Source organism: Nymphaea colorata, chromosome 10 (assembly GCF_008831285.2).
Source record: "Nymphaea colorata isolate Beijing-Zhang1983 chromosome 10, ASM883128v2, whole genome shotgun sequence".
Classification (NCBI taxonomy): domain Eukaryota; kingdom Viridiplantae; phylum Streptophyta; class Magnoliopsida; order Nymphaeales; family Nymphaeaceae; genus Nymphaea; species Nymphaea colorata.
Window position 1 is genome coordinate 16,850,101 of NC_045147.1, and position 17,779 is coordinate 16,867,879.

Below are 17,779 nucleotides of genomic sequence, written 5' to 3' on the forward strand. Positions count from 1 at the left end.
GCTCAGGTTGTTCTCACCTGTTTGCAGCATATGTGACAAAAAAGCATGTAGACCATTGTGGTATACAATCTTCTTACAACAAGAGCACCACGGCCACCTGCTTCTGTACCACGCCTGAATCGGCAGGTTTAATTTATTATAATGTTTCCTTTCGTTCATGATCTCCTCTGGCTGATCGGCTTCATACCATGCGGTAGATCAAGTTCTTAACCTTTTCCTTTACTCAGAAAGCTTCTATTACAAGGACATGGCCACATTGAGTCTACAAGGTTTAGGAGTGACCGACTCTTCTTCGGGATAGGTGTAATAGCCTCGATACAGGGATGAGAAAAAACTAAAAAGGACTAGTTTCAGCCAGAATAGGCAGCTGCGCCGGCAGAAGTTGGAAATCAGAAGTATTATCTGAGAACAGAATCTGCAGTACAATGATGCATCTGCTTATTAGAAAACAAGAGCAGGCAAATCTCACTGGTCTCGCCGGAGCCTTGCTTGAACGATCACACAAGTTCCTGCCGACTGCCCATTTTCGATCGCAAATCAGATACCAAGAGGGAAGAGCCCATTTATTGTGGTCCCTTCATTGTTACGAGAGCATCCTCGCTTAACCATGGCATGTTCAAGGAATTTGAATTCCGCAGGTTGTTCAGGACATGTAACTAAGCGACGCAAGCAGTGAAATGTAAAACTTCGAAACTTTGGTAAGTAGTGCATTTTGCTAGGGAAAAATATCTAATCAGATGTTATTATTCGTGTGCATTCGACTTGCTCTATCCCATCTAACGCGAAAGGATTGCCACTCCATATTCAAGTTCGACAACTATTTTGCTTTGCGTGAGTGTCCCTTTGAGTGATTCAAATGCTAAGAACAAACTGATAGGAAGGCGACAGCCTTTCTCTTCTTTTAACGACAGGAAACCATTAAAATTCAGATCATTTAGTAAGCTCATCCACGATAGACATCTTAAATGACAGAGACATTTAAAAAGGAAAAGAAGAGGGTCTTAGGAACAGAAGTCAGAGGAATTGATAACCACACATCTAGGATACTAGTTGGAAGAAAAAATAGGTCATGAACATGCCGTGTACACATCTAACTCCAGCGGCGTTTGGTTCAGAAGGGGAGAAACAATCAATTTTTGGTTCAGAAGAGAGCAAAAAAGGATATCAGCTTGTGTAGATAATGTAAAAATTTCACAAATTTCATACTAGAATTTTAGATCCTATATTAGACATTTCAGTTTTTCTGACCACAAGCTGTACTTTGTATTGGTTAGTATTTTCGGAAGGGTATTTAAGAATCAAATGTTGGAATTGCAAAAGTGGAAACGCATATAATCAGGCAATCATTCCGATAAATTTCAAATACCAAACTCACACTTGTATTGAATTTCTCAGCGGTACTTGAGAATCAAGGTTTGGTGTACCTGCAGCAAAAGCTTGAAATTGCATTACTCCGGATGCTTGCTTCACCCAGTGGTTTGTCGATATAGTATATCATCTCTTGAATCGCAGAAGATTTATGGAACTCAAAGACCAAGAAGTTCAAGTGCCTGCTTTTGACAAATCTAGGAGGGGTAGGTGCTGCAGTGCAGTAAACCAATGACTGACTTAAAGCATGTTGCGGACTGCAAACTTAATGTTCGATAACAATTAGACCCAAAATATGCCACATATTTTGGAATTGGTGGTAGATTTCAAATGCTCAACTACAGAACTCATAAGCTACCAAAGATGGATGAACTTCTGCAGAAACAGAAGGATGAAACAAACAATTCCGAAAAAAAAAAAAAAAAACTTCAACCAAAAAAAATATATGTATGGCTGCATTCAATCACCAGGATTTGGCATTACAGAAGCAAATACCATACAAGAGTTCCCGTACAGCACCTTGGTGATCATATCCGATATTCAAGTAAGCAGGTTACTGGCATATAACAATCCCCAAAGCAGGGGTTAATGCAGCAGAGCCCACAAAAGTCGAAACCAAGTTCACTGCTCATAATTGGCCATAAAATAAGGGAAAGAACAAGTGCCTGGTCAGTCAACAGCAGGTCTGCTTAATCCACAATTTTTAGGCAAACTGCAATCCAAATTCGAGTCCCTCAGATACAACTACTGAAAGCGATACTAGGGACATAAAGTACATCCAAATTTGTTATGTCAAGAGGACAAACTATCCATTCTTCAGATTGACATATACAAAAATTCACACACCACTGAAAACTTGACATACAAAAACTGCATTACAGGTGGAAATCATGGAAATAAAGCACCCAAGATGTCAAAATTAACAAGATGCAGGTGTAATTTCTCAACCCAAGTTCAAGCAAAAGGATATAAAAGAAAAGAAAATGAGTCGAGTCCAGTAAGGAGATTCATACAATAAAAATAACAAAGCACATACAAAATGTCTAAACAACAAAGCGCATTTCTGTCAGACAAAAGCCAAGAATGCAATGGTGCAATGAAAGAATGTGCTGCCACGAACCATGCAGAGCAGGTGGAGCTGTATTCCAACTGAACGTTGAGAGCTGAAACACCATACTCTTTGCTGTTTGAATGTCATTTTCAGTTATCTTCATGATAACTTGGCTTTCGGAAAGAAGCAAAACAGAAGATAGAAGGATTAAAAAAATAGACTAGACTCTTGATGAAAGACAGGGGCAGTGCTTGGAATTTTCCATTTGGGGGGTGGAACTATAGTTTTAAAATTTTAAGGGGGGCAAAATATAGTTTTTCAAAATTTTTATATAAGCTTAAACAATTTGTTTTTAAATTGTATGTTTTTTTTTTTTAATTTGAAGTGCCTCTGCCGGCCCCATCTTGGCATCGCCCCTGATAACAGAGACGAGCAAGTCAGCCTGAATCCCTTCTTGCAACATCCAGCATAGACTCTTCTAATTTGTTCTCCAGAGTGCGATGGTCATGTATGTTTTGGCCAGTACCATGGAAGAATCAACTCCATAGAAAGACACTGACAATCAGCGTACATGCAGAAGAAGGTTTTACATGTATTCATGAATCATGACCAACTCTCCATTCCCAGCCGGAATGCATTGGACCAACTCTCCATTAATTTCCAAGAAAGGATTAAAAAAACACATTTCAGAAGATTAGTTTACAAAATACTTCACTACCTTGCCCATCGAATAACTTCATAAATTTCATCTTTGATAGTGGGGGAAAGGCAGTCCCAATTGTGCATTAATTTTATTTGAATAATTATAGTTTATTGCAACAGACAAAAAAGAGGACGGGATTGATCATTTCATGGACATAACATGGTTATCAAGTTAATGGTCCTTACAATAAGAGCTCAAATTTATGTTACTTCTCCACAGACCCCACAAGGCTCTCAGGACAGCTTTCACCTAGCAGCTCTCCTACCAAAAACAAATCATGCATCAACTGAATTTCAAAATGGTGCTTTTCTTACTCTTCAGAAGATGCTTCTTCAGACAAATTTTTCACAACAGATAACAAGTATGAAGGATGGGTCATTTCATGGACAAAATTAACATGGTTATGAAGGAACTGGTCCTTAATAAGAGCTCAATTTATGTTACTTCTCCACAGACCCCACAAGGCTCTAAGAACAGCTTTTATCTAGCAGCTCTATACTGAAACCAAATCATGCATTAACTTTCAAAAGATGGTGCTTTTTCTTACACCTCTGAGGCACGATAGAAAAGCAGCAGAACTATAGCATGTCGCACAACCTTCTTCACTAACATTCTGGCACACCATAAAGGCATGGTTTCCAATGAAGGAAAGAGTTGGAATAGAGAACGAAGAAATTTTTTTTAAAAAAAAAAAATCAGAAGCCGGTGCGAGCTCAACAAAATCACACACTTTTGTCTTGAAAGTCATAAATCAACAGCATATCAATGGAGGAACTTCCTATACAGCCTAGCAAAAAATTGGTGCTCCCCTATGTTATTCATCTGGAGAAAAGTGCCTTGATCGCCTAAATAGGATTCCCACAAAGGAGTAATACAAGAAACGTATCGCTCTTCTGTAAGCAAGCATATGCTATATGGTTCTCCTCAAAAAAAAGGAAAAGGAAAATGTAGAACTCTTCGCAGAGTGCTTCGGTCCTCAAGTTTTCTGGGACAGTATGGAGTACGTTTTTACATTTGCAGTTTCAAAATTCTCTAGCCGTACCATCATTCAAAGGAACAAAGAAATTGAAAAGTTAAATGTTCAACCCAAACACATACGCAAATGCTGCTTTCTCGAAATATTTTCGTTTTAGAAAAGAAAAACCCTTCAAAGCTACTCTCTCACGTCTACTACCAATGGAAAACAAAGTAGGAATACAGTAGAAGAGCACCTCATTGGAGCTGCAACGAAAAACAAAGTAAGGATACAGTTGAAGAGAACCTTATTGGGACTGGCAGTAATCCTTGTTATGTGCTTCATTGTCCAGCACCGGAACTTGCTAATATCCACATGTTTTGGCATCTGTAAAATACTTTCCATCCAATCACCTACTTTTGCTACTTCCATCCGAAAAGTTTTCGGACCATCCAATAAACACATGAAAGCAACTCCAGTTGCATTTCCACTGACTTCCTACTGCTCATAGACCTTGAAACTTTCCTGATGCTGTGAGTTCATGTTCGCAGATCACTTGAATACGCTACCTGTTTTACACTTTCTTGCTTGCATCCTCAAACGTTCATCTCATTTCGTTCTGATTCAGAACAGAAATATCAGAAACAAAAAGTGCTGAAAAATGCGTGCATCTTTATTTTCATAAAGAGGATAACATCTAAGCATCGTCTTTGCAAAGAGATGGTGGCAGAAGGCCGAAGAGAAAAAGCTAAAAAAACCAGATATTCCACTACGCAGGATCTTGAAAGGAGCATTCCTGTTATTAAAATTCACCAGAAAAGACGACAATCTTGTTATACTTCCGGAAATTTTCCATCGTTCGTCCTCTTAGAAGAGGTCCAGACGCCAATCTTGTTTTCCAGATCATAAAAAAGAAAACCTACATCAAGATTTCTGATGAATACAGCAAAAATCACAGCAAAATCCCTATTCTGGAAGAAACAGACAACAAAACGTGCAAGTTCAGACTCACTTAGTTGAGAGAACCAGCTCCAGCCTTGCTCTCCCTGGCGAGCTTTGTCCACTCTGTATGGAACGATCCCGGACGGTCGACCCGCTCGTAAGTGTGCGCTCCGAACAGGTCCCTCTGCGCCTGAACGAGGTTCGCCGGCAGCCTGGCCCTTCTGTAAGTATCAAAGTACGCCAGGCTCGCACTCATCCCCGGCGTACTGATTCCCGCCTCGATCGCCAGACCCACCACTCTTCTCCATGCTGCCTGCCTCTGTACCATCTCTCTAGCAAACTCCGGATCCACCATCAAGTTGGCGAGCCGGGGGTTCCGCTCGTATGCCTTCTTAATGCGATCGAGGAACACGGCTCGGATGATGCACCCGCCCTTCCAGATCCTCGCAAGCTCGCCGAGGTTCAGGTTCCACCCCTTCTCCGTGCTCTTCGCCCGCAGCAGATTCATCCCCTGTGCGTAGCTACAGATCTTGGAGGCGTAGAGAGCTTGTCTCACGTCGTCCACCAGAGCCTTCTTGTCGATTCCCCTCTTTCTGCCCAGCGCTTCGCCCAAAACACCCACTTCCTTAAAGACTCTGTCCGCCTCCTCTCTCTCCTCCTTCAACCCGCTCAGGTAGCGTGAATCGAGCGAAGCGGCTATCGTGGGAGCAGCGATTGAGAGTTCGGCCGCCTGCTGCACCGTCCATTTTCCGGTCCCCTTCATCCCGGTCTTATCCAGTATCTTGTCCACGAGCTCCCCTTCGCCGAACTCGTCCCTGACGCCGAAGATATCGGCCGTGATCTCGATGAGGAAGCTCTCGAGCTCCCCGCGGTTCCAGTCGGCGAAGGTGGCCGCAAGCTCCGCGTTTGACAGACCGCCGACGTTCTTCAAGACGTCGTATGCCTCGGCGATGAGCTGCATGTCGCCGTACTCGATGCCGTTGTGTACCATCTTGACGAAGTTGCCAGAGCCGCCTTCGCCGATGTAGGTGACGCAGGGGCCATCATCGACCTGGGCGGCGACCTTGGCGAGGACATCCTGAATGTTGCCGTAAGCTTGGAAGGAGCCGCCTGGCATGAGGGAGGGGCCGTTGCGGGCGCCATCCTCGCCACCGGAGACGCCCATGCCGATATAGAGGAGGCCGGAGGCGGAGACCTCCGCGATGCGTCGCTCCGTGTTCTCGTACCACTCGTTGCCGCCGTCAATAATGCAGTCGCCGGGCTCGAGGAAGCGGGCGAGGGTGGCGATCGTCTGGTCGACAGGGGAGCCGGCCTTGACAAGGATGATAATCGAGCGGGGCCGCCGGATGGAGAGAACGAAGTCCCGGGGATCGTAGTGGCCGGTGAGAGGAAGGCCGCCTTCCTCCCTGGCGCGGTGGAGGGTGTCATCGACGCGGGAGGCCGTGCGGTTATAGACGGAGATGGGGAAGCCCTTCTCCGCGATGTTGAGGGCCAAGTTCTGTCCCATCACCGCCAGCCCCGCCAGCCCGATGCGGGAGATTGCCGCCGCCGCCGCCGCTGCCGACTCCATCGCTACCCCTTATCTTCCTAACTCAAAACTCCCTCTTTCTCTCCCCTTCGGAGCAAAATCACCACCAACTATAGCTCTTCGGTAGATGGGGAGTAGCGCTTTTGGTTTCAGTATCTCTTATGGGTCTCGGATTGAGAGGGAGAAGGGGCGGACCTCTCGAGGAGGCGAAGGGAGATTGTGTTTCTGACGATGGTGGTGGCGCTCTCTTGCTCTCTCTTCTTTTCTTTATTTATTTAGAGGGTTGTTGGGAGTCCGCTGCGGAGCGAACCTGTTGGTATTTTTTAGACTTTGGGCCTTTGGAGTTCCATGTTGCTGCAGCAGCATAGGGTTTTTGGGGGTTTTTTATTCATTGATTTCTCATCCTTCTGCTTGTTACTTTGTTTGTTTGTTAGCATATTACTCACGGGCTGCCTTCAGACTTCCCTTCAACATCTGCATTTCCTTGTGGATTGGGCCTGGATGCGATATTTATTACTTATTCTGCAGTTATTTCAGTATCTGATTCCCTTTGTACACCATCCAACAGGATTGGAAGAATACCCAAATGAACTATCATAGTTTTGCTACATGAATGGAAAAATACCCAAATGAACTATCATAGTTTTGCTACATGAATCATGCAAAGTAAGTGCATAAGGAGTCCAAATCCATAACCATGCATAAGAAAGCCAGCTCAAAATCCAAAAAGTGTGTATAATATTCTCCTTAAAGACGGGCTCCAGAGTCGTGGCTTTAGGGAATTCCTTCACTGTCTCAAAAGCCAAACAAGCAACAAAGGTTGGCCCTTCCAACACTAGGAAGATCAAATGGCTACGCTTCTTCAACCTTTGCCCTTTACCCTCGTACGGGGACGGCTGCCCGTTCGTCGTGAGAGTCGGAAGACTTGTATGATGAATATTAGTTTTACTTTTCATATCGTATTGGAGACCCAAACTATATGCTTGTAGCCTGTTTCAGGCCGTATCGGCTACAATAAAATTAAATAAAAAGTACTTTTGTCGGCCAATATTGAGCTATTTTTGCTTATATAGATCTTATATCCGCCAATATTTGAAGAACGTTGCTTCGGTCCCTTCAAGCTGTTCTTCCCCTTGCCAGATGATCCTTCTTCATCAAATGGCTTCAAAGGAGGGAACGAAGTAACTTTTTTGAAGTTCAAAACCTGTCCACTAAATTATGTAATAGTTTCCGAAGTATCTTCTTCTCCACTGTTGCTGCACCTTTCGGTTCCCACACTCTTTTGCTTTATTGGTAGCTATATGGTTTGATGTGTCCCATGTAAAACTCATGAGGACGATATTAAGTCTCATTAAAACTTCATCATTCCGAACAATGGTTTTAAATATCAATAGAACAATGGACGGTTTAGCTGTCGATTTGAAACAGTAACCTAAAATTTCAATAGCACAAAGAGAACTGTTCTTTTGGGAATTGAAACACCAGCCATTTAGATCAAGGAGCAGAGATGTTGAGCTCAAGAATCAAAGAACACTGAGGTGACGAGAAAAATAATCAAAAGTGGATGCACGAATTAAGTTTTGTGCTAATAATTTTTTTTATCAGATAACAAAAACTCTTGAACTGTTGATTTTCAGCTAGTCTGGTAGCAGGTTTAGTTGATAATTTTAAAAGCAAGATAAATCAAACCAATCCAAAGTTATATTGTAGTAATCAACATTAGTCAGACTGACAAGATAGAGTTGGTAGCTCTAGAAGTGTTTTGCATTGGATATCATCTCTAAAAGTGAACATTTGAATGGTAAGATATCATTATCTTCACTAGTGATTTGCCTTGCAGATCCTCTCTCTCTCTCTCTCTCTCTCTCTCTCTCTCTCTATATATATATATATATATATTACCTAAAGCTTTTTAAAAATGTTTATTAAATTGAGCATTAAATCATCACTAAAATTTGAAGGAAACCTGTGAAAAGGTGGATTTGAATGAGACGAGGCAGCTATTACTGGCGCTAAAATCTCACCAGAAATTTCTGACTAGTAATAAATTTTAAATTTGTAAAGGGCATTAACATGTAATGACAAAAATTTCCTTAGAGTGTCATATGAAAAGGAGTCTTTTTTGTGGCTCCATGTGGGCAATTGCCCACATGTTGCCTACACATGTCTCCACCCTTGCCATGCACATTCAGAAAGTTTTACATGAATTTCTTTTATGTTTTTTTATTTTTCTAGAGTTTAATCATATGTGTGACTTGTTACCATCTATCTTTAGTTCGTAGACGACTGTACAAACTGCATTTAGCTAGAATGCATTAAGATTCATCAGATGAGACACTCCACTCAATTTTATTCTAGAGTTTAAGGCATTTAGCTTTGTAACATATTCTGTAGGAACTGACGCTGGCTTTGAAGCAGGCTATGGTTGGGCCCAGATCAAACGCAAGTTCCCCTCGGTGGAGTTGTCACAATGTTGGATATATTTCAAGAAAAAGGAAAGACTGAGTGATGCTAAATATGGTCGATTGTGTCTATTATATGTCAAAATCTAATCGTGTAAGAAGGCCCTTTCGCTTACAAAACATGATTAATTTCGAGAAAAGTGCAACACCCAAATGGGTTTTTGGCAGTAATAACACTATCTTACTGTTTCATGTATCAACTTCTTCAAATATTAGAGAGATTCATAAGATACTGTAACATGGTGTTCTATTAACTTTTCTAAATATTTAGAGTAGATATATGGAAAAATCAAAGACCCTCGTTGTTGCCAAACGACTAAAATAACAAACCATGCTAACAAAGCTTGCTCAAAAACAAGCCCAACTAAAATGGCAGCATTCTTTTACGTTTCTTAAAAAATGTCTCTTTCTTTTCTTCCTAGGCATAGGTGATAGATACCTCATCTTATTATGGAGAGAACTTTTATAGGTTTCGACGTGACGTCTCATCAACTTGGTGACCAAACAGCTAATCAAACACACCTAAGGCCTACTTTAAAACTTGTAGGAAATCCTTTACATTAACAAAGAAAATACCTTTACAATTGGGCCCGTTTGAGACAGCGGCCTGGTTACATGCGGTTGACAAGTGGCAGCTAAATGAACAAGGTCCCTATTTTACTGAGTCTTGGAGTGCGCACCGGATATGGATGCGGCTCTGACTCACACCCGAGCTCAATTAAAATGTTATATTACTAAATTACTTATATTATATATTGTTTTGATATTTTTTTATGTAATATAATTATTCAAGTATGTTTTATTATGTTATATATATAATAAATTAATAATAATAATAATAATAAAATACTATCACCGCACCGCCGCACCTAAATTTTTTGAGATATGCCATTCCGGCACCCGCACTATGGTGACATAGAAGGGGACACCGTAAAAGAAGCTGAAGCTTCTCTTCTTCTTTTTTTCTTCTTTTGTCTTTGGAGTTTAAGCTATTTTGATACTCATATTGAGAGCCGTATATTCATAAACTAGAGTGTGGATCTACGAGGAATAATACTTATGAAAATCAAACTAACAACCAACAAATTTTCACTCGTCTGTCAATATGACTAGCTACACTATGTCCCTTTATAGGATAATGATATCTGCATGCGCTTCGTAATGTAATGTCCCAAAAAACAATGGGCACAACCATAGAATTGGCTGGCAATTATGAATGGTCGTGTCCTACATGAGTTGGCCTCATGGGTCCCGAAATCGTCAAATTTCATTCTCATGTTACTCTTCCTGTTTTCTCAAGAAAACTTATAGTATAGAGATTCACTGCCGGTGGGTCTCACTCATTCAATTCAAGGACGAGACGGTAGAACCCACCTCATAATGCCTCGTATTAAAGAAAAAGAAATTAAGGCAGCAGCAATGTAAGGTGAGGTGATTTAATTTAGAAGTTTTATGATCAGTTTACTTGACTTGAACATAGAGTGGGACATCGCTTGGTTTATTTTGAGCGGCAGAAATTAAAGGTGGGCTGTGTTAAGTTGTTAGCACCAAAGAAAAGCTAACCATTTTCATATAATTCTTTGACAGATTTACATGGATCAATCCTCGACGTTGAGCGTTGTGACCTTGACAATAACTCAAAATGCCAAACACGTTTGTGCAGTCAATATGCACACTCGTTCTCTCTTTCTCTCTCTCAATTGGATTCAGATTTAAGAAATAAAATTCCATTGGATTGAGATTAGATTTAGTTTTAAATCAATATCCTATATCCAATACCCTTACATTTAAAAAAGATGGCCAGATTAAGTTTCAAATATAGACTCAGATGCAGATGCAAATGTAAAAATCAGATTCTGATTGTGAAATCAGAGTCACTTTCATATATGAATTTTCTTCGTCCGTATTCGAATATGAATTTTGTAAATATCTGCAAAAGTAAATACAGTTAAGAGTCTATCTGATCTAATTTGATCCATTAACATCCCTACCACACGTATTCAATTAGTATAATCAGACACAAATCTCAAGTAAAATGCGCATGGATATGAAACTTAACTGGCTTTAAATTTTAACAAGAACCTAAATCCAAATACACATGGACGCTGGATGTTAAGTTAGATAAATCCAATATCATCTCCAAGTTTGAAGCTGAGTCCAAATCCAATAAGGTCAGATCTTTGCGTAGATTGAGCATCTAGCTCCTCTACATCTCCAATTAGGCAGATATAAATTTGTCCTTGTTGTACCATGTAGTATATACTGATTCCAGATCCGGACATAATTGGACTCGAGTACCATCATGAAGTTATCTTCATAAAGAAGTTATATATATATATATATATATATAGAGAGAGAGAGAGAGAGAGAGAGAGAGAAAAGACTAAACCCTGTCCTAAATTGGATTGGCATTTCACCGTACCTGGATCCAAATTCAGATGCAAAACTGAATCTCTGACTATGGATTTGAACCAACGGTCAGATAAAATCCGACCCGTCATCGGTGGGTAAGTAATTAGCGGGTTGGGACCGGTCCGCTGTTTCCCTCAAGAAGCGGAACCACGTCTCCCCGCCACAAGTTGGTCCTCGGTCCCGCGATCATTTCAACTTCGGTTTTTCAAATTGACAGATTGATCCTTCTTTCTTTTTTACTTAAGCATTTCAAATTATTTTCAAATACTAAATTCTTAAGTAAATATTATGTTTTTCTTAACGAAATACTGTCTTCGCCTTCGTAAGTAAAATAATAACAACAAATTTGAGGCAAAAAAATAGCTAGAGGAACTTGCTAATGCAAGGTTAATTTAATAAAAAATTCATAATGTCAACACATGAATTCTTCTGGTTTTTAATAATAAATTAAGGAGGAAAGCGTCTGTGCCAGCAATTTCAGAAAAGTCCTCGCAAGGTCCATGGGTGCCCACAGGCGCCGGCCTTCACGCGCTCGACTGGTTCTCTCTCTCTCTCTTTCTCCGTCTCTCTCTGCCGACGCGCGCGGCAACTGCGGGAAGTTGGCGGTCCGTTAACGAAACATCAAAACTCATCTCTCTCTCTCTCTTTCTCTCTGTTGCTCTTTAGCATTGGGGCTAAGGAAAATAGAGAAAGTTCTCTCGTCTAGGCCGACGATTCCTCGCATTTGTGAAGATCTGGGACATTGGCGGTCGGAAGCTGTTCACAATGTCGGTATGTAATTTTTTGTTTCTCCTCCGTTCGGTGCTTCGTTCTTTTTCCTTCTTCAATGCCTTGGTAGCCTTCTTTTTCTTTCCTTTATACGACTTTCATTAGATATGGTTGACTCTGTTAGATATTGCCGTTGTTATGCCATCTCGTTTTGCTGATGTTGTATGCATACCGTGCATTTTTTAATCCTCCTTCTTCTTCTTCTTCTTCTTCTTCTTCTTCTTCTTCTTCTTCGTTGTGACTGTGGATGTGTCTAATACTTTATTTGTATAAATAAAGTCTGTATTTACACTGTGCCTACTGATTGTGAACTCCTGTTGTCACGTATAATTGCAAGTTTTTAGGAGGAGCTTGGATGAATTATGTCCTCTATTGGCTTGTTTTGCTTCTTCTGATCAATTATGTAGATGGACAATGGATGAATTATATCCTCTATTGGCTTGTTTGGCTTCTTCTGATCAATTATGTAGGTGGATATTGTATGAATTTGTCCAATTCTGCCGTGTCTTCACCACATTCGTTTCTGCGAACATGGTTAAATGCGATAGCTGCATTGGTAGACACGCACGCTATTCTTTCAATTGAGACATATTGATGTCAGTTGCTCTTGAACGTCCCTGCATTGCTTTTGCATTTCCTGACTATTTCCATGTGTCGGTGCTATTCACAGAACGTGAAATGCAGCTTATTTGGACATCTGTTTATAAAAAAAAACAAAAAAAAGCTGAACTATTTCTTGAGAATCCTAGAATTGGTCCTTGTGAGCACATCTTGGTTCAGGCTGAGGGCTTGTGATTCATGTTCATTCCCCGTAATATTTTCTCCATAAATCTTCAAATGCAATTGTCCTAGTTTAAGAAGTCTTCATCCATTGATTAATTTCTGTAGGGTCACTACCCACTTTCCAGCTTTTGTTGCTAGGTTTTGTAAATGTCATTACTGGAACATATTTGGAGTTCCATTCTTTATCTGGTTTGAGGTTTCTAACTAAATGTAATTTAATCACCTAACCATGCTAGTGGATGTGATTTAAGTTATAAAGCTAAAGGTATAGTCAATTTCCTTGGATTCTGTTATTTTATGGTTAGTTTTGTTTTTGTTTTTCTTTTCTTTAATCATGAAACAATTTTAGGGCTTCAATTTCATCAATGCTGTAAAGAAACATGCTGGTTTTTTCACTTTTTAATTATGCAAATTAGAAATAGCTTTAGTTCCAAGAAGAATGCCTAATAGACCGTGACATGTGCAGGTCCCAATGGACCCTTGCGTCCCGACGGTTGGAACAGATACCCCATCAACTGTGACACCAAACTGGACAATTGATGTTTCAGATGTAAGACTCCAAACATTCTGAAACTCAAAGCCATATTTAATGTCCTTTTTCTTTGGTCTATACTAACCCCTTCTATGCCCTCCCTCCTGATAGTTCCACTGTGAAAATTGGCTTATTCTTCAACCATCATGTTTTTCATAAGAGTTCTGCTCAGTGTGCATGTTTGGTTCTTAAACCTGCTTCTGCTTTTTATTTTGCTATGTACAGTTGGAGTCATTGATGCTAGTAAATGATTCATCTGTCTGCTGTCATGTCATTATGCAAACCATCTAGAGCAATTCCAGAGCAAATATAAGCAACCATTAATAGTAGGTTTGGTTGTATAAGGAATATGAATGAAGGACAGGTTATTACTGGCTTCATCCATCAGGCAGGCTATCCCGGCAATGTCATTACTTGTCAAATAGGACAGGCTTTATTGGTCACCATAGAACTGTCATAGCTCTGCAGGACATTCTTCTGTAATTGGTATACAGTTGTGGGTCAATGCAAATTTGCTCATATGTCATTGGTTTTGCTTAAACTGGATGTTTTTTTATTATAAATACTAAATAGCAATTGAAATGCGATTCTTTTTTTAATATCATACTAAAATGCTTGCATTTTATTTCAAATACTAAATAGCAGTAGAAATTCGATTCTTTTCTTAATATCATACTAAAATGCTTGCAACTGTCGACAGTATGTTGGCTAAATGAGGCATTGTCTTGCTGAATTTGTTTTCTTGTGGTTCTTGTCTCTAGGTAAGAACAGTTAAAGTTAGCAATATCTCTCTACAAGCATCAGAGCAAGAAGTAAAAGAATTCTTCTCCTTTTCTGGTGATATTGAATATGTGGAAATGCGAAGGTCAGTTCCATCATCCATGACATATAGGCCTTTTTTTAAATTTCTTGACCTGGCAGACTGTTGAGAAAATTATCTTTTATTGCAGGGAAACAGATCATTCTCAGCTAGCATATGTTACTTTTAAGGAATCACAGGGGGCAGACACAGCAATGCTTTTGACTGTATGGTCTTAGCCTTTTGAAGTTTGAATTTTTTTTTTTTAGTATTTTATAAAAGATAAATGACAGAATTGTGCTTAGGTGGATTGTCTTTCTCAACGGTTAGTATTTATTTGGTTTCGCCTTGATGATATTGGTTAATTTGGTAAAGGATTTACTTGACATATGAAAAGATACATTTGCTTCATTTTTGGGACATTGCAATAGCATGTAGTGGGCCCGAGGTGAGTAGCATAACTGGTTGGGCTGATGGGCTAGTGAAAGCCTAGTCGTCAATTTGATTCCCATGGGCGCTACTCCTTTGGACTGCAAATGGTGGTAGGTGCTACTCTCAAGTTGATGGACGAGAGTAACTATAAAATCACCCAGGTCCCGAAGCAGCCGTCAACTATGTCACATGAGTGGGGGTGCGGGTGCGGATGCAAGTGCCGGCATGGCGTATCCCAAAAAATTTGGGTGCGAGGGTGCGGCGAGGGTGTATATATATATATATATTTATTTTATATATATACATGTATGTATTCATAGTATATATAATTTTAGCTTGTTTCTTAGCGTAATCTGTCCTTTCTTTTTACTTTTATTACTGTACATAAAGAAAGAAAGTGACAGAGGGAAGAAAAAAATAAAAAAAAAATTATTTTGAACATGCATAAAAAAGGATGTGGTTGGGGCACCAGCGTCGTGTGGACATGGGTGCAGCCCCTTTTTTGAAGAGTCTGTGTGACGTAGGCCGTCAACCTTGGGGGCAGGGGGAAGGGGGGTGCGGTCTCGACCTTTCATCCAATTGCGAATAGCATGCAGTGTCCATATCCATGCAAAAGATTAGTTGCCCGGTCTTTTGATGGCAAGCATTGTTCTCGAACTTTATTTTCTTGATCTTCTTTCATAGGGAGCGACAATTGTGGATCTCTCAGTCAATATTACACCTGCTGAAGATTACAAGTTACCTCCTGAAATCATTGCAAAGTTGGTAAGCTGTTTACTTTTCTATTTTCTTGCTTATTGTACTTTCATTCACATCTATTCATGGAGGAATCAGAAACGTCAGCATTTTGAAGTGAGAACCTGCTCCATTGAATTATTCATGGATCATATTAAGTAGCTCTTTCTGAACCAGCCATTGAATTGAATACTTGTCTATGAGAAAAGATGTTTGATTTATCAGTGAAATTGTACTTTCAAGATTGGAAAGAAATTTCTCCACAAAAATATGCAACTACTGTTGTATGATGGACTTACTTAGCAGCTCTTTGCAGTCAAATTTGTTTTATTAATGTGAAGATGTTACGGCAAGGGGGAGCCGTGACATTTGTGATTATTTACAAAGTGAACAAATGAATGCTACCTTTTGTCTCACTCCAGATGGTTGCAGATAGAATTGTGATAATTTTAATAAAACTAAGCATTTTTCAGACATGTCAGTGATCACCCTTCTTATGCATAGGCAAAGGAAAGTGAAGTACCCAGTGCTGCTGGTTCTGCAGTCCAAAAAGCAGAGGAAGTGGTGAGCAGCATGTTAGCAAAGGGCTTTGTCTTGGGGAAGGATGCTCTGAACAAAGCAAAGGAATTTGATGAAAAGCTTCAGCTCACATCCAATGCTACTGCTACTGTTGCATCCCTTGACCAGAAGATTGGACTAAGTGACAAAATGAGGGAAATGAATGAACGGTTTCAATTTTCTGAGAAAACAAAATCAGTTCTTGACACTGCTGGTACTGCAATAATGAGCAATAGATATGTCTTCACCAGTGCAGCCTGGGTCTCAAGTGCCTTGAACATGGTTGCTAAGGCTGCAGAAGATGTAAGCCTTAAGACCAAGGAAAAGATTGAGAAGGCAGAGGAAGAGAAAAGGGAAAGTATTTACAGAGAAAGGACTGATATGATTAGCAATTTTGCACAGATCCATCTGGATGAATCATCTGCAGATGAACCTGCAACTCTGCCACTTGATCATTCTGGTGACATGGGTAAACTTGGTATTATATGAAATGAAGCGTAGTTTGCTCAGCTGTAGCCATAAGTTGCATTCTCTGTCGTTTCTGTTTATTCTTTTTCTGTGGAATCACTTTTTTCATATGCAATAAAAGGCCAAGTTTTGGAAATGGCTGTGTTGATCATGTAGCTTTCCAGTGGCTAGTGCTAGGAGTGATGTTTGCGCCTTTTCATTTGTGGTACTTATGACTTCAACACAAATTCTCCCATATAAAATTTCCAAGAGGAATATCTTTCATATAACATATTCCCAGCTAGCAAGGAAATATCATTTTTCTTACACTAGTAACAATATTGGAATCAGAATCTGCTTACTGAAAATAGATAATGCTATTAGAATGCATTCTTGATTGACTTGGTGCCTTCATTTTGTCAGCTTTCAGTATAATCCACCAGAAAATTAACCTATGATAGATGTCAGACTTCCTCTACCTGGCGTATAATTTACTGCAGGATGTTTGGGAATCCTCTTGTCTGCGATGAGTATTTTAAGTGAGGGCCAATCAGACATTGTGAACTTATAGGACTTCCTGTTTCAACGCCTTGTATTGTTTGCTTTTTCAACTGAAAACTTTGTTGACTTGTCCCAGATTATGATTTGGAGAACAGAATTTATGAACCTATGTAGCTTGCCTTGTCGATATTCTGGTCTCTCTTCCTATGTTCTATTAATCAAACATGTTTTGTATTGAGTATGATCTGCAGCCTCTTGCGCAAGGTTCTGGAATGATCGGTTGGAAAAGACTGATAAAAGCCTGACCAAAACAAACTGAATTATTGGATTAGCTGAAAAGTGTTCGTGACGGAAATGACATGCTTAGGCCTTTAGTAGGAAATCAATCAACATGGTGAAGATGTCATCACATCTGATTTCGTAACTGAACTTCGGTTGAATTAGAAATGGAAAGCATATACTTTGTCGTTTTAATTAATCACATGCCCAGATATTTATGCATTATTCTTCATGCATGGTAAATGTTTAAGATCTAAATTAATAATCTGGGGGGTGCCAATGTTGGCTAATAGACTTGAGACGGGAAGAATTAAAAAGAAACAAGAGGAAAAGAGATTTTGTCTCCTTTTTTTTTTTCTGTGTTGGGGGGGTGGAGGTGGCACGGCTGTGCCAGTGAATTGAATTCATCTGTATACCCAAATTTGGGTCTGATTGTTTTAGGTAAGTAGTATCTAATGTCTTATTGATTTGTATATATGCCAATGACTTTTCAAATGGATTCTGCATTCACACTCTTAGTAGAT

General features: G+C 40.0%; 2 protein-coding genes across 6 annotated transcripts; one reads left to right on the forward strand and one right to left on the reverse strand.

The window, feature by feature from the left end:
* Positions 1 to 1,795: 1,795 nt before the first annotated feature.
* Positions 1,796 to 6,865, reverse strand: LOC116262497 (6-phosphogluconate dehydrogenase, decarboxylating 1, chloroplastic-like). 4 transcript variants are annotated; one of them, XR_007574469.1, is made up of 3 exons: positions 5,090 to 6,865; positions 4,384 to 4,696; positions 1,796 to 2,080 (listed from the first exon to the last, which is right to left on the reverse strand). XR_007574469.1 is itself a non-coding variant. In XM_031641934.2 (2 exons), the coding sequence occupies exon 1, from the start codon at positions 6,587 to 6,589 to the stop codon at positions 5,090 to 5,092; it is 1,500 nt and encodes a 499-aa protein (XP_031497794.1). In that variant the 5' UTR covers positions 6,590 to 6,865; the 3' UTR covers positions 4,730 to 4,967. The 4 variants fall into 4 exon arrangements, 2 of the variants coding, with proteins under 2 accessions (XP_031497794.1, XP_031497793.1); XR_007574470.1 differs by having other exon boundaries at positions 1,796 to 2,127; positions 4,371 to 4,696; XM_031641934.2 differs by lacking the exons at positions 1,796 to 2,080; positions 4,384 to 4,696 and adding an exon at positions 4,730 to 4,967.
* A 5,042-nt stretch (positions 6,866 to 11,907) lies between these two features.
* Positions 11,908 to 16,632, forward strand: LOC116261946 (binding partner of ACD11 1-like). 2 transcript variants are annotated; one of them, XM_031640902.2, is made up of 6 exons: positions 11,908 to 12,192; positions 13,439 to 13,522; positions 14,266 to 14,369; positions 14,455 to 14,530; positions 15,420 to 15,500; positions 15,975 to 16,632. In XM_031640902.2, exons 1-6 carry the CDS (start codon positions 12,187 to 12,189, stop codon positions 16,515 to 16,517), a joined length of 894 nt encoding a protein of 297 aa, XP_031496762.1. In that variant the 5' UTR covers positions 11,908 to 12,186; the 3' UTR covers positions 16,518 to 16,632. The 2 variants fall into 2 exon arrangements, with proteins under 2 accessions (XP_031496762.1, XP_049935819.1); XM_050079862.1 differs by lacking the exon at positions 13,439 to 13,522.
* Positions 16,633 to 17,779: the final 1,147 nt, after the last annotated feature.

Bases quoted from the DNA above. Each gene is read 5' to 3' on its own strand.
- LOC116262497 (XM_031641934.2), bottom strand. From the start codon at position 6,589: ATGGAGTCGGCAGCGGCGGCGGCGGCGGCAATCTCCCGCATCGGGCTG.
- LOC116261946 (XM_031640902.2), top strand. The intron at 14,370-14,454 runs GTCAGTTCCATC...CTTTTATTGCAG, and splicing joins GAATATGTGGAAATGCGAAG to GGAAACAGATCATTCTCAGC. The intron at 14,531-15,419 runs GTATGGTCTTAG...CTTCTTTCATAG, and splicing joins ACACAGCAATGCTTTTGACT to GGAGCGACAATTGTGGATCT.